This window comes from Arachis hypogaea, chromosome 20 (genome assembly GCF_003086295.3).
Source record: "Arachis hypogaea cultivar Tifrunner chromosome 20, arahy.Tifrunner.gnm2.J5K5, whole genome shotgun sequence".
Taxonomy (NCBI): domain Eukaryota; kingdom Viridiplantae; phylum Streptophyta; class Magnoliopsida; order Fabales; family Fabaceae; genus Arachis; species Arachis hypogaea.
This window is the reverse complement of record NC_092055.1, coordinates 101134963-101159030: the sequence shown is the minus strand read 5'-3', so window position 1 is coordinate 101159030 and position 24068 is coordinate 101134963. Positions and strand designations below refer to the sequence as shown.

Genomic DNA, 24068 nt, shown 5'->3' with positions numbered 1-24068 from the left:
TTCATATTTATGATTTTAATTTTGGTTGAGTAACTGGAGACGCTTGAGTTATCAAACTCCTTTGTTGATTGATAATTGGAATTTGCTGATTGATTTGGATCCATCTAAAGCTAGTCTTTCCACTAGGAGTTGACTAGAACTTGAGGATTCATATTGATTTATCCACTTGACTTTCCTTCATAGTTAGAGGATAACCAGTGGTAGCAACAAACAATTCTCATCACAATTGATAAGGATAACTAGGATAGGACGTCCAGTTTTCATACCTTGCTAAGAGTTTTTCTTAATTATTAATTTACTTTCTTGCAATTTACTTTTTCTTGTTCCTAATTCAAAAATCCCAAAAAGATAATCCTCTATAACCAATAATAAATACACCTCCCTGCAATTCCTTGAGGGACGACCCAAGGTTTAAATACTTCGGTTTATTTTTATTGGGTTTGTTTTAGTGACAAACAAGTTTTTGTACGAAAGGATTCTTTGTTGGTTTAGAAACTATACTTTCAACGAGATATTATTTGTGAAATTCTTTACCGACAGAAAATCCGTTCATCACACACCTATACAGATCGTTGTGTCGTGCATCACGATACAACTGTAAAGAGATTGATGGCCCACTGATACTGCTTTTTGTTTGGGCGTGGGAGCGTATGCCGCTCCTAGCACCTATACCCCGCGATTAGCTCGGCAATGTTAGTATTCCACTTGTGCGACGGTATTGCTTTTTATTTTTATTGTTGTTGTTGTTGTTGTTGTTGTTGTTGTTGTTGTTGTTGTTGTTGTTGTTGTTGTTGTTGTTGTTGTTGTTGTTGTTATTATTAATAATTTGTTATTCTTATTAATATGATTATTCTGTTTTTTGTTAGGTGGAGTTATTGGCGCCAACATACAAGATACATACGGAGGCCTACTGCCCATGGTGTACGTGTGTTTGTCATTATATCTTCTGATCTCCCAACAAGCTTTCTTTCAAATCAAGCTAGCTCGGATAAGCCAATTGCATCCTACACCGTAATCCCTTGCATTTCGCATAGAATGCTTGCGGGTCAGACTCATACATAGTGTAATCAACTCTTCTAGTGATAGTGTAGCTTTTGATTGCAAATATAACCAACTCTCTCAAACCAAATTCCATTCCGACCCTAAACTCGCCATCTTTCGCCGCAACGTTGCCTTCACCTACGACATGTGCACCACCATCAGTCAGACAAGGCAAATAAAATAAACACTACAGGTAACTTGAATTAATAATCATAGCATACCCATGTTCGCATACTCAGGAAATTCCGAGGCATGCATGGCTTCGAGATCTAGAGTCCGCATAAAAGACGAAACACTGAACGGGTACTGGCTTACAATCGCATCCGCTTCATTTTGCACTGCCGGATTGCCTGCCAAGTCTCCGTCATCATTTTCATCATCGACTTCATAGTTGGCTTCAAACTCCTCTTCACTGTCATTATTATCTTCTTCCGAATCTATATCCCCAAGCTCATCAACATTAACCTCCTCGCCCACCGCGCCCAACACCGACTGCTGTTCGAGATCAACATACAGCTCTATCATCGGCACGTGAGATCGGGTTTGTTGATAAATACATAACATCTGTTGCATACTGGCATCTTCAGTGATGGGCATCATTCGAAAGTGTATCAGCCCACCAAATACTTGTACAGGATTTCTGTATAAAATGTTGCTCACCCTTTTCGAAACGTGGCTTTCAATGTTATTACAAAGACCATTTTGCAACTCCACAAAACTCATGGTACATGGAATAGCAAATGACAACAGATATCCTTTATGTGTGTTTGGTATAACCTCACCGTTATAATACACTCGCAAATTTGTAATATTTTCCATAACTTCAACCTCACCTAATCTGACTTTTTTGACACACCTAACTAAAAATTAAGAACTACGACATATGTGTAAAAAAGAAGAATAGAATGAGTGGAAGTGGAATGAGGCAAGTTGAATGAGAGTCTTGCTTTGTATTTATAGGCGGAACTTTTGATTAAAATATATTTTTAAACAAAACGCAACCTGTATTTTCAGTTTTCCCAAAAAAATTTTGACAGTTCATAAAACGCAAGCTGCGTTTTGCATCTTCCAAAAAAAACTGACAAAAAAAGTAAAACGCAAAATGCGTTTTGTGGTTTCAAAAAAAAATACTGTCTATCACTAAATGCAGGCTGTGTTTGGCCTAAAACAAAATAATTTTTTTTTGAAAATCATGCAAAAAACAAAACGCAAGCTGCTTTTGTTTTGTTTCCTGAACAAAAAAAAAAAAAAAAGAAAAATCAGCCAAAAGTAAAACGTAGTTTACGTTTTAAGCCTGACACCGTAGCAGGAAAAAATTTGTCCATATGTCCATTTCATTGAACAACACCAATATTTGTTCCATAACAAAAAAAATGAGCCACTTTTTGTGCTTTAAAGACATATTTAAAAAATATTTTTTTTGTCTCTGCATTTTAAAAGTATAACAATATAAATTTTTTAAACTTTTATTATATTTAATATATTTAAAATATAAAAACTTATTTTTTAAATAAATTTTAGTAAATATTTTCTTTTATATATTGTTTTTAAATAAAAATTATATACACATTAAAAAATAATTATTAAATTAATTAATATACAGTTGAGTATAAATATATATTTTATTTATTTTTTATGTATATTTTATATTTTAATATATATTATTATAACTATATATTAGTAACTAATTTAATAGTTGATTTTGTATGTACTCATAACACAACTTAATTCTTAAAACATGGCTTGTGTACTTATTAGCCAAATCTTATTAAAAAAAATTATATTTTATACCCAAAATATACAAAAGATATTAGATATACATAAAAATAAAAGTACACACATTATGTTCTTTTATTCAAAAAGTACTTACAATTAAAAAAGGGTCCATGTAGTGTACAGATGCATTTTGGTACAGATTTATAGATTTTTGTTTTTATTTGGTTGTTTATTGATTTAAAAGCGTATCACTAAAAGTGTTGCTTAGAGAAAAAGTGTTACCCTTAATCGTTAACTTGGCTCTGATACCAATTTTTTAACATTCGACTTTTCTTTCTTTTTCGAAATTAATTCTTCATATTTTTCTTCAAATAAGATTATAATTTGTATAGATTCAATTGGTGGTGCAAATTTATAATCTAAAGTATTGACCATTTCTATTATTTTTCTTGTGTGATTATTTATTATTAGTCCTTGATTTATAATTCTGATTTTTATAGTTTTTCAATCTTGTTTTAGTTTATAATATTCTTTTTTGCATGAATTATTGTATAAAATCTTTTATCTGTTTATCTTTTTCTTTAATATAATTTCTCAAATCCTCAAGAACTTCTTTTATTTCTACACTTTCTGTTGTTTCTAAATATCTTTTTAATTTTTCAACTTCATTCTCCATTTTTTCTTTCAACAGTTTTAATTCTTTTAAGTCATAATATGATTTTCCAGGCATTTATAAATTTTTTAAGTTTAATTCCAACTTGTTTATATTTATTCTTATTTCTATCATTTTTATTATAAGGTCATCAATTTCGATCTGAAGATTATTTAATTCCCTTTTATATTCCTTTATTTTACTTTTTAATTTTTCCGTCCTTTTTCTTTTTATTTTATTTTCTGGTTTTTCAATCTTTTTATGCTTCATTATTTATTTTAGAATTTCTGCAAACTCTATCATCGATTCATCACTATTTTCCAGAGATTCTATTAATTTCTCTAGCTCTTCAACTTCTCTTTTCAACTTGTCATAAATTATTTTTAGAGCTTCAAATGCCCTTTGATTTATTCCAGAAAACTGTAAATAATTTAAACGATTTTCTCTTTCAAAGAGCTCTTGTTTCTTGTCTTGATAAGTTACATATATTTCTTCTTTATTTATTGTCATAATTTAGTGTTTAGGGTTTCATTTAACTTTTCGACCTTTTTTGTTAATTCTTTTATTTCAGAATTTTCTTCTTTAATTTTTAACTTAGATAGACTTAAAGGGCTATTAATTTTAGATTCTCTTATTTGGAAATTCGATGAAACTAATTTTTCTGATGGTTCTTTTAATAATAGAACTGGGTTTTCAATAGCTTTATATTTTGGTATTTCTGTTTTTACAATTTTCTGAAATAATTCATCGACATAAATTCTTTCTTTGTTTTTAAATATTATACTATGATGGCTATTTGTTAAAGCATAATTTATTGCATATGTAATTGAAAATGGTTCATCGTCTTGTTCCATTAGATTCTTTCTGTGAAATTTATAAGCTAAACTTATAGATCTTCCAAGATTTTCAGTTGATAAAGGTATAGCATATCCAAGATGAGCATTGAATTTAACATTTACGTTTGCCAAGTTTCCATGAACAATTCCAATTATTTGATCTATTGGATCATCAGTAATTCTTTTGTCACAGATTGCTAAGCTTATTGGTGAATTAATTCCTTTCATATATGTAGATTTGATTAAGACTTGTATAGTACTAATATGAATCCATCCAATTTTAGATCTTTTTTGTTGATCCTTAATTTTCTCAATCTGTTTACTTAATTCTTCATCATTTATCAAAGCTATTTCAAGTTCTTCATTGGCGGATTTTATCTTTATAGGGGCTTCAAGTTGAATTTTTCCATAGTATATTATATTTTTTCTATTAAAAACTTCTTTTAAGAGATTTTGTTTATTAAAGTTTTCATTTGATTTGAGATTTAATTCTGTTTTTAGAACAGCCTGTTTTTCATTATCTAATAAAGCAGTTAATCTATAATAATCAGATTCTTCTGTTAATTCTAAACTTTCTAAATAATTCATAATTTAAAGATTAAGATGAAGATGTACCTTTTTGGAGAAAAACTTCCTTTATTTAGTATATTTTACATAAGGTGTTTTTATATCCAGAGGGGAGATTGTAGATGCTAACTCCAGAGGGGAGTTTAGAATTATTTTTTTCTAAGGGAATTCTTCCTCAGATTATAGAATCGCCTTGGCAGCTTCCTCCTTACTCTCCTAGCATATGAGTACTCTTAGCCTCCTGCTTTCTATTGTCTGATGCTTCTACAATTGCCTAAGCAACCTATTTATAATAGTTGGGTTTGATGGACAATTCCCATCCTTACCCTTCTTATGATGTCATTGCTTACGTCATTGTTTGTTCTTTTGCACCAGCTACATTGTTGGTGCTCTATGACCTAAGTGCTTACGTCACTATGCAATAATGTTGAGAGATGCTTCAGATGCACTGTCCTCCTCTTTTATCATGTGACCCTCAGATGCATTGTCTCCTTCCTTCATCATGTGAGTTGATTCCGTTTCATTATTGCTTTCTTCAGATATCTCTGAGGCACATAGCTGGCACTTGTGGTCTTCTCTGTCTTTTATTAAATAGCAGAGATTCCTCTTTATCCATTCAGGGAGCTTTTCTAAAAGTCCAGATAAGTTGTAGAATGCTGATTCAAATTCCACCAAGAGTCTCATCTCTCTTTCTTCAATTTCATTTCTTTTACTGGACACAAGCAGAGTATTTCTACTTTTATAATTAATTCTTGTGTGAGATTCCTTCATTATTTTTTGAGTTCTTTCAAAGACCCTTGCTAATGTGCTGGCTAACCTTCCTTCATGACTGTAAATCGTTAAATCTTGAATCTGATCAATTGGTTGAAAATTTCCTGGGAAGACGGACATGAATATTACTTGGTGTGCTGGAACCAAGCATTCTTCTTCTTCATTAAAAATAGGTTGATTATTTGTAAATTTTAGGGATATATCCCTTGGATTTACATTGTCAATCATATTTTTAAATCTCTTTACTGCATCAACGAATCCTGCAGGAAACTCACTAATAATTTTTAGATCATTAAAAATTAAAATTGTATCAATTAATCCATATTGAAAAAACTGATAGGTGTCAGATGGGGAAGCATCTGGGAATATAACCAGCTTTGTTAGCTGTTCTTTGGCAATAGGATAATATCCCAAAATTGTCCTTTTTTCTTCAGTCCAATTCAGGACTATGTTAAGGGTTTCTCTGAGATTTAATCTACAAACCCTTTTCTTTTCCTTGATTTCAGCCCTTGTAGGAATGTTTCTTATTATCCCTGTTCTCTGGGTTTGAACTGGAGCTTTATCTGCTCTTTTTAAGGTTTGCTCTGGATGGAGAGCTTCATATTCCCTGAAGGATTTCTTTGCCTCTTCCAGTGTTAGAAACCCTCCTTTATGAATTATCCTTGATTGATGTGTGAATGGTGCTGCTTTTTCCCAGGCATCATATACTCCTTTCATGGGCCATAATATTTTTTATCTTGGGTGGATTTTTTAATGATTTCAGCAATTGTTTTATTTTCTGAATTTTTTTTTTCACCTGATTTATCCACCACGCTTAGCTGGCTGAACTCTGATGGTTTTGCTTGTTGTGTTGATTTCATTGCTTCGATGGCCTTCTTGAGAGATTGGATCTGTGTCCTTATTTGCTGACAATGCTTGCATTTTTCGAGTTCTTGCTCATATTTTTGAATTTCTTGATCTAATGCGTTGTAGACGAACTTCATTCTCTTGTTAATGTATCTGCAATAACATTTTTGTCACCCTTAATATATTCAATTTTTATTGGATATTGTAACAAAAATAATTGCCATCTTACCAATCGTCCATGGTTATAATCAACTTTTAAATTATATCGTATGAAACCTGTTAGGTAACTTGAATCTGTCCTTAATGTAAATTCTCTGGGTAGTAAATCAATTTTCCATTTTTTAAGAGATTTAATTGCTGCTAGAGTTTCCTTTTCATGAGTGGTATATCTCTGTTCTGTTGGAGTAAAAGTCCCTGAAATATACCTGCAAAGTAATTCCTTTGGGGAATCTTTAGAATCTAGTAATTCTTTTTCTTGTTCCAAACTTTTTATAGCTTTCTTAGCTTTTAGACATCCTGACCAGGTTATGTCTGAAACATCTGTTTCTACTATTAAATAGTCATTTTCTTCTGGAATATAGAGTTCTGGAAGTTTTTCACATAATTCTTTAATCCTTTGAATTTGCATACTATCTTTTTCATCCCATTTTCATTCTTTTTTAGTACTTATTTTTGGAAATAAGCTTTTAGTATATTCTGTTATATTTTTTAAAAATCCTTGATCAGAAATATAATTTATACACCCTAAAAATCTTTGTAATTATTTTCTATCTTCTATTTTATTAGGAAATAAATTTACCTTTTCTAGGACATTTGGCTGAAGTTTTAACTTTCCTTGAGTGGATAGAATTAATCCAAGAAACTCTATTTCTTGTTTTGCTATTCTTGCTTTCTTTTTGCTAAGAACTAATCCTTTTTCTTTACATCTTTCTAAAACTATTAATAATTTTTGAAGATGATCTTCTCTATCCTGTTTTGTAAAAATTAGTATATCATCAATGTACACTAAAACAAATTCATTTAACTCTTTTAGATTTTCTTCCATAAATCTTTGATAAATACCTGGGGCTTGTTTTAATCCGAATGGTAATACATTTCATTCATAGAGCAACACACTTGTTGATTCTTTTGTTGGGCAAGTAAAAGCAGTTAATTTCTTTGTTTCTTCGTCTAAACGAAGTTGCCAATATCCTGATTTTGCATCAAGAGATGAAAACCAAGTTGCTCCTTTGATTTTTTCTAAAATAGAGTCTTTTCTTGGAAGTTTATGAGCATCACCAATAGTTGCTTCATTCATCTTCTTATAATTAATAACCATTCTTCGTTTTCCCCTTTTAATTTCATTATTGTTTTCGACATAAAAGGCTGGAGCCGCATGAGGACTTTTACTTAATCTTATAATTCCTTTTTCCAAAAGATCTCTACATTCTAGTGAAAACTCTTTTCTATCTCTTGCGGAATAAGGAATTTTATTTGGAACATTTATCTCTTTTGTAGGATCTTTTAATTTAATACTTACTAATTCGTTATTTGTATTTTTAATATCTAAAGGATTTTCAGCACAAATTTCATCCAAAAGTTCTTCTATCTTTATTTCAAGATTATTTTTTGGGATATTTATCTGAAAGTATAAATTTAAATAACATGTCTCTAATATAGAAAATATTTTAAATTTTAAGATCTTATCTATAGTAGTAGTCGGTATTTTTATACGTTTTGATTTTTGATTTATTGAAGAATCGTGTGGAGCTTTTAAAACTATATATGTTAATTCTTGAATGAATGGATGATATAGCTTTAAAAAATTATTTCCTATGATAAAATCCATTCCAGAATCTAACATATATATAGATGGAACAATGAACCTATAATTTTGAATAAAAATTTCAACCATCTCTGCTTTTTGGTTAATTTTATGTATTGATTTGTCAGCTATTCTAACTCTTAATGGTTTCTTTAATTTTTTCCAATCAAGTTTTATATTTGAACTAGCAAAGCATTGTGTTGCTCCAGAATCTATGAAGGCATTTATAAACTTTTTTGTTATTTTTATAGTAATAAATGTAGCATTATTACTCAGTCTCTGAGTCTGTTTCCGAGACATATTCAAAAATATAGTCTAAGTTATCATCAGATTCCTCTAAAGGTTCCATGAAACAAGACTTAGCAATTTCTATTTGTTTAGTAAGATCCTTTTTATCCTTCTTTTTCGGACATTTATTTGCATAGTGTCCTTCTTCTTGGCAATACCAACATTTACAATTTTCTTTTTTATTCGGGCAATAGTTATTTCTTTGTCTTTTGTTTTTATTATTATTTTTCTTTCTAAAATATCTCTTTTTTTCTCTAGTTTGGATAGTATTTTCTTTTTCTAAATTGATATTTTCTTTTTCTTTGAAAATTTTTATTATGACCATATTTTTGAGGTATTTCTTCATTATCTTAACAACAAATTCTAATTATGTTTGTAAATCTTTTTTGAGTTGCTTCTTGCATACAACGTTCTTTTATTTCCTCTCTTATTGCAGAGGTTGCTCCACCAAAGTTATTTTCAATTGTTCTTCTATTTATTTCTCTTATAAATCTTCCATTATAAATTCATTAGCAGAATATGGAAGTTTTGTTATATACATACTAAGATAATGATTTTTATCTTCTTCTTTTAATTTGTAATAATGTATTCTATATTCACATATATAAGACTCCACATTACATAGATCATATATCTGAATATTAGCTAAATGGTTTTTTGCTTCTTGATATTCTTTATTATAAACTTCTTGTCTATGATCTATAATATTTTTTCCAAAAAATTCTTTATATAGAATCATCATTATATATAATATCTTATCATAAGCTGTAGTTTTTGTTGCTAATTCTTCTATTATTTGGTTTTCTATTGATGTTATATAATCTCTTATAGTTCCTTTAGTATGAAACCCTATGTAATTCCAAATATCTCTTCCAGACAATTCACTAAGTTTTGGATTAGTAAAGGCTTCTAATAAAAAGGAATTCAACCAATTTTCGAAAATTTCTTTTTCGTTCTTTTTGCAGTCTAAATCGAGCATTCTTTCTCCTTCCATTTCCTGGATTTTAGGAACATATTTTGATGGTATTTTTGTATATTTTGAATCTTTATTTGTAAACCCTTTTTTAAAAGCATAATTATCAAAACCTATTTCCATTTAAATTGAGATTGATTATCCTTAGATGTTCCAACTTCATTTTTTACTTGTATTGAAATTGCTGGTTCTTCGTCACTTGAATAATCTAGAATGTGTTCTTCATTTTCTATATTTTCAGAATTTACAAATTCTTCTTCTATTTGAAAACCATGTTCCATAATATTATTTTCTTGAGCCATTTTTAATTGTTTAAAAAGCATTGTAACTTCTTCTAATTTTTCTTCAATATTCATAATTTTAATGGTGATTTTACTTTTAAGTCTGTTATGTTGATTATATTTTGGAATTTTTCTTCTTTGGGATTCTCTTTTTCCTTATTTTTTTTTGAAATTTTATGGATATTAATATTTCTTCAAGCATATCTACTATAGAATTTAATTGTGGGTTAAAAGTATGATAAAGATGTGGGGAATCATTTCCATGGTAGCATTTTTTAGAGGTTCCGTGTGAAAAATAAATTTTTTCAGGTTTTTGAAGTCCTTCAATAAAATTTATAGTAAAATAAAGATTTTGAGAAAAACCATTTTGTATTGATTTTAAGAATTCGGTGTCATTACAGTTAACATTAGTTAAAATCATTAATTTTTGATCTATTAATTTTGATAATTTAATTATTTCTTCTCTTAAATCTTCTAATTTACTTTTTTCCATTAGGTGACGCTTTTCTTTGTGAAGAGTTATGGTTTAAAGTGAAAAGTGTGGCTTTTAGAAAGTGTGGTGTAAGCAAATCTTTAAATCTGTATGACTTTTTGATCTGTATACTAAAATTCACCTTAAAAATAATAATAAAAGTAAGCCTCGTACTGTGTATTTACAAATATCTTACCATTATATATATGCACTAAGCAAAAAAAAAACCTTTGAGAGAGAGAGAGGGGGAGAGATGGAGGAGGTGCTTGTTGCAATAATGAAGATCAGTTTTCCAGTTGGTATTATTCTTATTATTGTTGGGGGCATATCAATAATATTGATGTGTGTGTATGGTGAAGAGTGGAGCAAGTCCCAAAGGATTAGGAGGAAGTTAAGAATGCAAGGTGTAAAGGGGCCTCCACCTTCTTCATTTCTACAAGGAAATCTTCCTGATATCCATAGAATCAATAAATCTGCTCATCAACAAGCCAAATCTGTTCACACAAATAGTCATGATGACGATCATCCTCATCAGGAACGTGACTTCACTGCTTCCCTCTTCCCGTATTTTGAACACTGGAGAAAACAATACGGTACACACCTTTATCTTTTTCATCATACTTTCTTCTCATTAGCCTCTTAATGTTTCTTCAGTTACATGGTTTTTCTTATGGTTTCTTTGGTTGGAAAATGATCACGTTGTAATACATTACTAGTAGATGTTTTGCGTCACTGATTAAATTTAGATTTAGTATGCTGTTTATCAGTTTTGTTGATTTATTAATATCTTAGAATTTGGAACGAATAAGACACAGTGTCTAATCTATTTGTAGTTAAGTAAATAAGATCTTTATCACTCGAGTAATCCCACCTTGATAATATAATGAATAGTTTCTGATTTAACTTTATCAATAATGAATTTAGAGACAGCTACCCACTAGCTCATGAACTTTAGCCGAAAAGTTTAGTCTAAGTGCGTGTCTAACTTTGCACGCAACTGCCTTCAAGCACATCTTTTTGAGAAGACTTGCAGCTCTTTCACATTACTCTGTTTTTTTTCTCTTTTCAGCTTATGATTTACTTTGGGGCCAAAGGCTCGGTTTTACAGGAATCTAGCTAGTTGAACATACATGCGTGATAAGAAACAAGAGAGGAACAAATTAAGGAATCTGTTTGGTAAAAAAAAAAGTAGGGTGAAGAATGAACATTTCTACTAAATTTATAAATATACACATTACATATGATAATTTTTTTTTGTTGGACTTTTTTTACTATAAGAACAATCTTTATTCTTCACTAAATTTTTTTGTCGTATTATTATTCTCAAATTAAATATACATAATTGTTCAATATAATACTAATTGATTTTACTTGATTCTTATATTTATTTTTTATGAATGTCTTACATGATTTTAACCAATTATATTTTCTCTTTTGATATGTTTAATATATAAACATGACAAATGTATTGAAATTATACAATGATACTTAATATACATTTTTTTATTTTAAAAAGACAACATTTTTTTAAAAGAAATTAATTTGGACATGCTTAAAAGTTAAGCATATTAAATATTTTTCTTTTGAAAAATTCTCAAGTTATTTGACAGAAACTCTGTTCATTTATTCTGATTCATTAATTTTTTTTATATTAATATTATAGGTTTACTATTGTTTTCTAATTTAAATTTTATAAAATTAATGAAATAAAAAATAATTTTAAATTTGCCATACTATTGAGATAAAATAAGATAAATTATGTTATATAGGGTAAGAATATTTATTTACTTACACAAAAGATTGTCCTTTTTTTTTTTTTTACTTTTTCAAATTTTTATTTATTTTTTAATTTTATTTTTGACTTTGTTTGCATGTGTAGTATCAAGATTGTTCAAATATCGGCCCTCTTTTAAAAATAGAAGACAAATCCATATATTTTTTTAGATATTGCTCCAATTTTGACGTAACACTCAATTATTAAATTTTATGATATTTTTTTAAATTTTAAAAGTGAAACAATAATATATCTTGTGTATTGATAATATACTTTCGTATATTGTATATTTAATATTAAAATATATAATATACTTCATATATATTGTATATTTAAATATTAAAAATACAATATATTTTCTGCGAATTGTACTATCTTCTAATTTTTAAAAATACAATAAAATCTAATAATTAAGTGTTACACTAAAATTTGATTAATATCTAAAAATATTAATTTAAAATTAATTGGTGTTTGTTATCATCTCTAAAAATTATTATTTAATTACTAAAAAAAGTTAAATAATTAATTTTAATTTAAAAGTATAAAAATTAAAAAAATTAAATATTTAAAAATTATTATAAAAAATAAATTAAATAAAAATTAGATAATAAATAAAAGATACAGTAGAATTAACCAAAGAAAAAATTTAGGGAATCAGTAACTTTTGTGTTTTGTGGTCAATATTTAATTATTAAAAAAAAGTGAGTGATCTCCCATCATTAAATGTAATATCATACTATTAAAAATACTATTAATGGTCAATTGATACTTACAAAATACAAAAGTTATTGCCTGCACTCTTCTTAACCAAATTGATGATGGGATATTTGTCATATTGACTTGAAAAGAAGATAAGATTTTCTAATAGCAATTGGCATGTCTAACGACTAGGGTCTAGACACATTGAATGCTGCTAATTGGGTACAGTAGCAGACACATCTAAAAGCAACTCAATTGTGTAAAGCTGTTGCGACATGACTAAGTTGGACTTATCATATCATTCATATGTGCTCATCGACTACTGTCTCTTAACCATGTGATTTTATTTTGACATTGACACTTTAATGCATGGTTCTAACAACTAGGTTGAATGAGCCGGTTTAAACGGATTAATTAAAAATCGATTAGTAAATTAGTTCCATTTAGAATAAAAATCGTTGTTAATAAATTAATTAAATATTAATAAATCAATCGATTTGATCCCATTTTTAAATAATTAATTGATTTAAAGTAATAAAATAATTTTTAAAAAAATATATATTTTACATATAAATACATTATTTTATTATATCTAATTTAATTTTAGTTAAACTTTTAATTCTACCAGTCCAATATGAGGTTCATATTTCACAGCATTTCTCCAATTATTTACAAGTGGTTATAGTAAGTAAATAATAAATAAATTGTGTACGCATGGACATGCAGGGCTTGTGTACACTTATTCTACAGGGATGAAACAACACTTATATGTTAACCAACCGGAGCTAGTGACAGAAATGAACAAGATTATGACTCTGGAGTTGGGTAAGCCTACTCACATAACAAAGAACCTTGCACCCCTTCTTGGCAATGGCATTTTAAGAGCCAATGGCCTTAGCTGGGCACATCAGAGAAAACTTGTTGCTGCTGAGTTCTTCATCGACAAAGTTAAGGTATGTAAATTAAACATCTTAACAATTACTCTATTTATTTCTTCAGCTTTTAGCTTTAGTGTTATTCAACTAGACTAAACTAATTGTATTGATAAAACAGCCAGGGAAAAAATATGCAAGTTGCCCTTTTAATTTCTATAGTCTATACAAATAAAGTAATATAATTAGCAGAATAATGAAGGCACTGGTGGGTACAAAATTGAAATGTTGTGAAGGAAAACGTGGTAGGGACATTATTGAACATGAATATAATCTGAAAATGAAAATGAAATAATGATGGCAGGGTATGGTGGGCCTGATGATAGAGTCAGCGCAACCGTTACTAACAAAGTGGGAGAAACTTATTGAGGAAGAAGAAGCCATTGCTGAAGTTGAGGTTGATGGAGATTTGAGAAGCTTAGCAGCTGATGTTATTTCAAGGGTTTGTTTTGGTCATTCTTATTCCAAGGGGAAGCAAGTTTTTTCTAAACTTAGATTTATGCAGAAGACTATGTCCAAGCATGGAACCTTCCTTTTTGGCATCAAAGGTTTCTGGTACGTCAAACTCCAAGAACTTGATCAACTTATATTAAATTAAATAACATTTTTTCCTAAATTAGACATAAGTGGTAGCATGTGTTACGAAATTCGTATGAATTGTATTCTGGAAGTGATTAACAAGTAATAGCAGGGACAAATTAAATTTCGGGAGAAAGAAGGAAAACAAGGTTAGCATGAAGGAGATGGAGACAGAGATAGAATCATTGATTTGGGAATTAGTGGAGGAACGCAAACGAGAATGCTCGGAGAAATCAAATTTAGAAAAAGATTTGATGCAGTTACTATTAGAAGCAGCAGCAATAGATGAAGGTTTACCCAAGAACTTTGGGAAGCAATTCATTGTGGATAATTGCAAGAACATATATTTTGCTGGCCATGAAACCATTGCTATCACAGCTTCTTGGTGTTTGATGCTTCTTGCTAAGTACCCGGACTGGCAAACTCGTATTCGGGATGAGGTCGTTGAACTCTTTCCCAGTGGCATACCAGACGCAGATTCTCTCCCTCTGTTGAAAACGGTATTATCTGGCGAAAATAAGAAATGTTAGAGATATAATATTTCATGTGTCTTCTCTTATTAGTTTAAGTTTTTGAGAGAAATTGTTTTATGTATCAAAGCTTCAATGACTTAAAAGGCCTAGAGTTTGATGCATGTTAACATATAACTATTCACATTTCACTTTTTATCAACTTAAACTTTTAAGAGGTGGTTTTGTTTATACAGAAACTATAGAGTCATGATTTTTTGTTGATATTGATTGCCACACTATTATTTTTGACAGTTGAATATGGTGATTCAAGAAGTGCTACGTTTGTATCCACCGGCAGCCTTTGTTTCAAGGGAGGCATATGAAGATATTCAAATTGGAAACCTTCATGTCCCTAAAGGAGTTTGTTTATGGACCCTGATTCCAACAATGAATAGAGATCCTGAAAATTGGGGACCAGATGCAAATGAATTTAAACCAGAAAGGTTCAGTGAGGGTCTCTCTAAAGCTTGCAAGTATCCACAAGCATATGTACCATTTGGATTGGGTCCTCGATTGTGTCTAGGCAAAAATTTTGCAATAGTTCAGTTAAAGGTTGTGTTGGCACTCATCATCTCCAAGTTTAGCTTCACTTTGTCTCCAAGTTATAAGCATTCTCCCAAATATAGGATGATTATAGAACCAGGATATGGTGTGCATATCCTTATTCGAAAGATCTAATCCATGTTGCCATGAGCATTTTGAATTTCATTCTTATATATATGTACTTGTTCTATGAGGTGTTGCTTCTAGGAGTTGTTAAGCTTATATAGTCATATGCTTTTTTAAGTTTTAACGAGTAATGATATATGAATCACTCCATTTCACACATCTATCATCTACGATGCACACTGTATAATAGTATAGAAAGAAAAAAAATTATGAACATGAGAATTCATAAAATATTGTTCAATGCAACACTTTTTCTCTCTTTCGTCACTTTATCCCAAATCCCAGTCTCCCTCAGTGGTCATCTTCTCGCTTATCTTCACCCACTAATCTTCCTCCTCTTTCCTAATGTGTATCTTTTTTACCTCTGAAACCTTTCAATTTGAACATCATCATCATGAATCATGCTGATATACTATCTTCTTGTCAGAAGCTTCATCCCGACACCCTCATAGCATAATAAAACATTCATGATCACATTGAAGGGCAATGCTTTCTTACAATCCCACAAATATTAATGTCTTTGTTTGTGTATGCTAATTGAAGTTATCAGGAGATAATAAGTAAAGAAGTTACTAAGATTGATCCAGGGGACTCTGCTGCAGCTGTTCGATTACGCTTGCAGAATCTCAGTGAATTGTACTCCTTAGACCACTTGTGGCAGCTATGAAGAGGCTTTGCAGTTAATTTTGTAACTAATCCAGAAATGAATTCGATGTATTTTTGTTTATGATTGACTTTTTTCACTGTTTGTTCAAATTTGAACTAATTTTAATTCATTTGTGTGTTAATTGAATTTACTTTATGCTGCAGCGGCTGATAAGTATTGACCAAATTTTGTAGTACATGTAGTTAATTGATTCTTATTTTCATCTCCCTTTTTGAGTGATGTTCTTTATTTTCCTAGAAAAATCAATAAGTTTGAATAATTTTCGTAGAACTTTCCAACTTCTTCAAGTGTTTTCATTCTAACCTTTGAGATAAATTGTTCATCGACAACAACATATTGTGCAATAACAAATGAAGCGAAAATTGTGCATTCTATAAATTCAAAAACTCTTGTATTCTATCCAAAATCAAATTCATAAGCAACACTGGTTTTAGCAAAAAAAATAAAATTATTCATTATCATTTTATTCAATTGCATTCCATTCCACTCAATTCAAAATTGTTGAAAAATGAATCAAAATGTTATCATAACAAGACCATTGTGTAATAACAAATGGACTGAAAATTGTGCATTATATAAATTCAAAAACGATACCATTATATAATACCAAATGATCCGAAAATTGTTGATGAATAAACCAAAATATTATCAAAACGACAGCATAATAACAAATGAACAGAAAATTGTTGAAGAATGAAACTAAATAAAATTAAGACCGATCTAAACATTGTCCACTTGATTCGATTCGGAAGAATAATCCAAATTGCTCTTATTCAACGGATTTGAACTTGAATTATTCATTGTTTTGATACAGAAGAATAATATGCTATTCGATTTAGAAAATAATACAGTGTTAGATTTCAAAAATACAAATGCAGATCAAAATTAGAGGAAAACACAATAAAATTAAAAAAAAATGAAAATCTAAAGAAAAAGAGATAATAATAAAAAAACATAGAAAAATCAGAAAAAAAAAAGAAACTTCACATTAAAAAAATGAAAAAATGATATTTTTATTAAAAGTCTGTTATAAATAAGTAATGCCGCATGTGAAAGCAGTTCACTTAAATGCGGAGCATTATTTAAAAGGGGAGTGCTAGGGGAACAATGAAAATTTTGAACAATATGAACAACCACCAATCAAATGAAAATACACTACACCTTAATTTAATGCTTCTAATTAAATTTACTCTTTTAACCCTATTAATTCACATTGTTTACACATTGTTCAAAAATCTTATTGGTTATGTATACTTTTCCTATTTAAAAAAAGACTAGAAAAATGCTCAATACACTTAATCATTAAAATTCATTAAGAATTAAACGTTTCATACTAATTTAGATTATTGCTCTATAAATAATTACAATTATGTTTGGTTTAGCATTAGAAAGAAAAAAGTACTAAAAAATTATTTGATATAAAAATATATTTTACTAATTTTTATATGTTAATTTTAATTTTAATAAATAAATATTAATTTTATTATAAAATTAATTAATAAAATCTATTTAAATATTTAAATTAAAATAATAAAATAATATAAAAAATTTATTTAAATTAATATTTATTTTAATAATTTTTTATTTAAAAATAATTTTAAATAGTATAATTTATTTTATTATAATTTATTTTAATATAAAAATTACCAAACATAAATATTCTAATATAAATTTATTTTTTATCAAAATTAAATTTATAAAATCAATTTTATGTTTATAAATGGTAATCCAAATACACACTGCAACTACACTCTGCCTATCCAAAAGCTCAATAGTCAGAAACAATGGGAGTGGCAGCAAACGCACCGTTAACAATGATGATAGAGTGTTCCACCTCCAGAAATTCCACCATGGAACTCAAATGGCTCAGAACTACAACAACAATAAAATCAACCACCAACAAGAACCTTCTCTTTAGACCACCCATCTTCCCAATTTACATCTCTACTGATCCCCACCACGTCGATCCTCTCCGCCTCCGTGACCTCTGCGGCACGTGCCACCACTCTTTCCACAGGTTCCCAAGCCACGTGACAGAGGATCAGCCCCTCCTTGTCGACACTCGCAAGCTCCGCATTGCTCTCTCTCACAGCGCCGTCGTTGTCTCCGTCTTCTGCAAGTCTCACCACGTTCTTGCCGCTGCTGATAGTGGTGACGATGGAAGTTTTGGGATGGACGATTTGGTTGAGTGTGTGACGCCGGTGACTCCTTCCGACGGTGAATTGGTGGGGTTTGGGCGTGCCGTTTCTGACTGCGGCCTCACTGCTTCAATTTATGATGTCATGGTAGCACCTGCAAAAATAAATAAAAAAGATGAGCTTTACCTGTTTGATAAAATGCCCATGCGCTGAGTTCGATGGCAATAAACACATAAAAGAGTTGTAACATTGGGTTTTTGATTATTTGTTTTTTGGGTACTGGGTTAATTTGGTTAACATGTATATGAATAAACGTGGTTCAATGTCTCGCAGGTTATTCCATCCCTGAGGAGAATGGGAATTGGAAGGGTGATACTTAAAAGAATTGTGAGGTATGCAAGGCCAACAGGCCATTGTTCTTCTCATGATTTAGCATTTACTTTGCTGGTTCCTTACCTTGTTTTGTTACGGGCTTTCAACATGTAATCTCAATCCTGAAGCTTTTGCCATGTTGGAAATGTTGGTATAAAATTTCACTTCAATTCATGGTTGTCTTTTAGCATTTATGTTTTGATCACATTCACATGTCTTGGAGGTTGTGCACTTATATATGGATTGCGTGCTGCGAAAAGATGAAAATAAGATACTTCTCTTTTCCCTTTTTTTGGCCTAAACCTTGGGGAAAAAAGAAAACATATGAAGTTGGTTGTTAAAGACTTAAAAAGTAAGACGGTAATAATTTCACTTACTTTTTGGTTTACAGATCAATATTATACGTTAGTTAATATTGCATATTTTTGCAGAATGCTTATAAATAGAGGTGTTTATGACATAGCAGCCCTTTGCACCGAGAACGAGAGGTTTCAACTTTCCTCAACTCCTCCTAGAGTGCACAATCTTATTCCTTTGTGAATAGCAAGTTATGTCCTCAATTTTTTACGCAGGTTGTTTTTTAAGGCATGTGGATTTGGGGGTGACATTTTAGGCTCTACAACCATGATGTACACCAGAACTGCTTCATCTACTGCCGAGGAAGAACTAACCTTTACACGTGCGGGTAGAAAGCTATTGTTGATTCCCCCTCTTAAGTCTTAAGGGACCATACGAGTCTTCAAGAACAACATGAACAGTGAGTGGAATCAGGACACACACTGCTCTACAAGAGGTTTGATAAATAGGTGTCTCCATTGAAAATTTGTAAATGCTAAATATACAAAAATTGTTGCAGTTTCGTTGTAAATGTAGAAACATGATAAATGGATGAATACTCTCTTTTGTAGAACATCTGCATATAAACACTCTTAACTTTCCAAAGTTCTTTATTTTTAATTTTTTATTTTTTTTATAGCAAATGGAAAATAGGCGGTTAGCGTAAAATTGGGAGTAACCAAAATTGGGAGTAACCGTGCCAATTGTGACTTAGTTTAATTGCTAATCCTTATTTTTCAAATTTTAATATCTGAAATTAAAAATAATCTGATTTATGATTTTAATTTTATTTTTTTTCTTTTTTCCATTGTTCACATGGTTTATTATTCTCATACTTTTTTTTTTATCTATAAAAAGAATTTGAGTTTTTTTATTTAAATTAAATAAATATAAAATTTATGAAAATGCATAAAGTATAGTATAATTACATGAATACACACTTGAATTTCAAAAATTGAACCCATCTCGGGACTTGATAGAACATGTTGGTATGAGTTTGATCATGGTGTTATTTCAGTTGGTTGGATTGTTAAGAATGTTATTTTCTTTAGGTTCCAAAAGTATTTATATATTTATAAATAAAAATTTTAAATTTTTATTTTAATAATAAATTAAAATTAATTTTTTTTATAAAAAAGTTTTTTTTTATAAATAATGAGGAGGTATATTTGTTTTTATTGAAATAAATTAAATTATTAAAAGTATATGAAACCAAAAGTTTACCAGCCAAAAATTAAACAAAATCACATTAATTTATATTAATAATTAATTAATTTTAAATTTTTTAAAATCAAATTTTAAAAAATTTAAAATTAATTAGATAAACCTAATTAAAACCTACAAAAACCTTTCTCTCCTCTCTTACATTAACCTACCTAACTCCAACAATCACACAGACCCCTCTCTCTCTCAACCCTCTCCGCCTTGCGTCATGGCTTCCACCGCTGAAGCCGCCAGAAAGTTCCTCAAAATCTACGAAACCTCCTTCTCCGACCCCCCAACACACAAACCGTACGGATCCTATTGGAAGTTCATGAAGAAGGTGTGCATGTTGGAGCTCCTGGGCGGCAAAATGCTCCACCAGCTCCTCCACGTGAGGCAGCAAGAGAGGAAGAGGTTCCTTAGCGATTTGGCGAAGAAAGGGTTGGCCGGTGAGGCCGTGGATATTGGGGCAGAACTCATGATGCTGACCAACAACGTGATATCGATGATGACGATGAGGCAGAAGAGTTGTTCTGAAAGGGGAGGAGAAGCGGAGGCGCTGAGAAAGGTGGGGGAGGACACGGTGGAGCTGAGCGGGAAGTTCAACGTGTCGGATTTCTTGTGGTTCATGAAGGGTGTTGATATTCCTCAGATCTTCTTGATGATGAGTAGGGGGAATGCGCATTTCGTTCTCCTATAGTTTGGTGGATATTTAGGTGCCGTTTTGATGATTAAAGAGACCCTAAACTACACACTTGATCTTAGCTAAAATTGAATAATTACAGAAATATAAAAAAAAATATTCATTTAGTATGAAAAAAAATATCCTAATACTTAACAAAAGAAACATCTAATTATATTTTAGCAAAAATAATTAAATATCTATAAAATTTAAAAAATATATGAAATTCTTAAAGAAATAAAGACATTCACATTTGCAATACAAAAAAATTCGAAAAATATATAAAAGAACATCCATTTAGTATGAAAAAGAAACATTCCGATACTTAGCAGAAGAAACATCCATATATATTAACTCGTAGAAATTTTGGATTCACCCAAAGGTATTTGGCTAATTTTTGGCTAATACCCTTTTGGTTCCCTAGAATTGCTCTTATTAATTAAATTATTAATTAAATATACTTGTATTATTATAAGTACTAGCAAATTATTATATTTAATTATTTATACTCATATATTTGATTATTATACTCATATATTTGATTATTTATAATTAAATTATTTATGATGATTTTAAAAGAGTATTATATTTAATAAAATTATTGTCTCTTAGATATTATTGTCAATATTGTGTGATATTATTAGATTAATTTTATATTATATAGATACTATTTTACCATACCAACATAAAAGATGACATTATTAGATTAAGTATGCGCATAAAGTGTAGCCAATTTATTTTTATACACGCATGACTTAATTAAAGTCATTTTTAATTAATTTTTCAGTACTTATAAATAACTAATACAATAATACAAGTGTTACGATGGGTAACCGGAGATGGTGGGCTGGACTTGCTAGGTTAGCCCAATCGTCTGAGGAAGGGAGCCTTTAAGTGGGTCTGCACCTTGGGGGCCCCTGTCCGACTTGTGAGTATGAACAAATGGGGGGTGGTACCTGCAAAGACACTCCGATGCCTAAGTCAGCAAGGGTGTGAGCAGGTCTAGAGAGTATTGGGACTTAGTGATACCTGAGAAGAGTCAGTGTATTTATAGCGGTGAACCCATAACCACCGTTGGTGTAGTTCCGTTATTCATGGGGAATAACTGTCCCTTTATCTTAGAGAAGTTGAGATATGGCTCCAGGAAGTGGGTAGAGAGATTTTAGGGGCAGTTACTCATTTGAATGGGTATCTTATCTGCCAGCTAGTCTTCGTCCCGACTTCTTTAGAGCAAGTCGTGATAAGAACCGACTTCGTGGGGTGAGGGTCAGTATAGAGCGAGGCTTAATCCTTTGGATTAGGCCTTTCGTTTGGACCTGGGCCTTATCATTGGGCTAGGGTATGAATAGTGCCCCTACTCGAGCCCAATTTCTTTTAAAATTTGGGTTCGAGTATTCTACTCGGGGTCGTAGCCGACTTGTTGGAGGACCGACGTGATGGCCTAAAATCGACGTGACTTTTCGTGACCTTTTGGTTCTGACAGTTACGTCTACTCAAACGTCGCGTCCGTTAGGGATGTGCGTAGGTATTGATGGTCTTGGTAACGGTGCGTCTTTATTAATGACTGCCCCGTTTTTACTATTGTGCCCCTAACGTACTTATAAATACCTTTCCTCTCTTTCCTTGTTTCGTTTCTGTGATTTTTCAAATTTCCTTTTCATCTGTTCGTGCTGCACTCTTGTGTTTGAAGGCTTTTACTTCCTCCAACCCTCATTTTCAGATAAAGGTTAGTTTTAGTTTTTTCTCCTTCTGTAACATGCTTTTCTATTTGCATGCCTTTATTTTGTAGATAGGTTGGTTTGTAGACTTCCGTTTAGTTCCGTATTCCCTCCCTTTAGAGACCGTGTTTTTTTTATTTTCCTTTTCCTTTTTCTTTGTAGGTTTTCGTCACCTTTTTAAGAAAAGAAAGAAAATGGCTTCCGTAGATGTTCTTTCTCAGTGGGTTGATGTCACGGTCCTAGGGGAGGAACCTTCGGTCGATACTGAGTTTATCACCCATCTTCGTACTCGCCACAGAATTTGTACTTCTGAGGAGGACGAGCCGAAGTATGAGTTGGTAGTCCCGGGTCCAGAAGACCGGGTTTGCTTCGGGAGGGCCAGTGAAGCGGTCCCTCATTTTTTCTTTATGTATGAGTGTATGATCACCCGTTTGGGTGTTTTTCTTCCTTTTTCCAATTTTGAGATGTCTGTTTTGCGTCACTGCCGAGTTGCTCCCACTCAGCTTCACTCCAACTCTTGGGGTTTTTTGAAAATTTACCAATTCATCAGCCAGGCCTTGGAGTTTCCGACTTCTCTGAGGGTTTTCTTCTATCTCTTCCATATGACCAAGCCCTTCAGTGGGTTGAATAATAAGCAACAGTGGGTGTCTTTCCGAGCCATTCAAGGTCAGAGAGTTTTCACCCTTTTTGATGAGTCCTTTCATGATTTCAAAAACTATTTTTTCAAAGTTCAAGCAGTAGAGGGTCACCACCCCTTTTTCTTGGATGAGAGTGCTTCTCCTCGCTTTCCTCTATACTGGTTGGAGGCCTCCCCCTGTGAGAAATATGGTCTGGATGACCTAGATGAAGTGGAGGCGGCCGTTGTGAGGTTCCTCCGAGAAGTGTGGGGGAGGGCCCCATATCTGGACACTAAGAAATTCTTCCAGGGGTCTCCGACTTTTATCCAGGCGCAACTAGGTAGCTTTTGTTTTTCTAATTTTACTTCCGACTTGTGATTTCTTGTACCGACTTGTTTGATTTTTTGTTACTTTCTTGTTTTTGCAGAGATGGCGAAGAAGAATGCTCAGCAATCTTACCAGAGAGTCCAGGAGGCCAAAGCAAGGTCTCGGGCCAGGACTGGTGGCTCCAAGGCGGTTATCTCTCCTCCTCCTCCTCCTCCTCGGAACGTTGGGACTCCTTCCCAGCCCATTGTGATTTCTTCTTCAGCTTTCTCTCAGCCACCCCCTCCGCCCGACCTTCTCCTGAGCCCGAGAGGAGGAAGCGCAAGACTTTAGAGTCTGTCTCTTCTTTTGAGAGTGAGGTTAAGGCGGATGCCCTTGCATTCGTCTGAAAGTACATCTACCCTCATGCTCATATGAGAATGGATGATGTATCTGTTCGGAATCACCTTACCTCTTTGGTTGAGGAGAGTCTCAGGGCGGCGGGTGTTTGTGGTAAACTCTTAGATATTTTTGAGAAGGCTCCTCTCAGCTCTTTGGATTCAACCTCGAAGGTTGAGGAGCTGGAAGGAAGGCTTCTTGTATATCAAGAGCATGAGAGG

General features: G+C 31.5%; 3 protein-coding genes across 6 annotated transcripts; all 3 read left to right on the top strand.

The window, feature by feature from the left end:
• Positions 1-10439: 10439 nt before the first annotated feature.
• On the top strand, positions 10440-15571 carry LOC112783855 (cytochrome P450 714A1). 2 transcript variants are annotated; one of them, XM_025826929.3, is made up of 5 exons: positions 10440-10840; positions 13447-13673; positions 13957-14207; positions 14344-14731; positions 14996-15571. In XM_025826929.3, the coding sequence occupies exons 1-5, from the start codon at positions 10501-10503 to the stop codon at positions 15419-15421; spliced, it is 1632 nt and encodes a 543-aa protein (XP_025682714.1). In that variant the 5' UTR covers positions 10440-10500; the 3' UTR covers positions 15422-15571. The 2 variants fall into 2 exon arrangements, with proteins under 2 accessions (XP_025682714.1, XP_025682713.1); XM_025826928.3 differs by having other exon boundaries at positions 14341-14731.
• A 2233-nt stretch (positions 15572-17804) lies between these two features.
• Positions 17805-19531, top strand: LOC112785082 (GCN5-related N-acetyltransferase 3, chloroplastic). 3 transcript variants are annotated; one of them, XR_003194156.3, is made up of 5 exons: positions 17825-18364; positions 18551-18609; positions 18813-18941; positions 19021-19077; positions 19162-19531. XR_003194156.3 is itself a non-coding variant. In XM_025828492.3 (4 exons), the coding sequence occupies exons 1-4, from the start codon at positions 17864-17866 to the stop codon at positions 19310-19312; spliced, it is 768 nt and encodes a 255-aa protein (XP_025684277.1). In that variant the 5' UTR covers positions 17805-17863; the 3' UTR covers positions 19313-19531. The 3 variants fall into 3 exon arrangements, 1 of the variants encoding a protein (XP_025684277.1); XR_011878783.1 differs by having other exon boundaries at positions 18813-18949; positions 19162-19213; XM_025828492.3 differs by lacking the exon at positions 18813-18941 and having other exon boundaries at positions 17805-18364.
• An 826-nt stretch (positions 19532-20357) lies between these two features.
• On the top strand, positions 20358-20828 carry LOC112786064 (3,9-dihydroxypterocarpan 6A-monooxygenase-like). Its single transcript, XM_025829487.1, has one exon. The coding sequence runs from the start codon at positions 20358-20360 to the stop codon at positions 20826-20828; it is 471 nt and encodes a 156-aa protein (XP_025685272.1).
• Positions 20829-24068: the final 3240 nt, after the last annotated feature.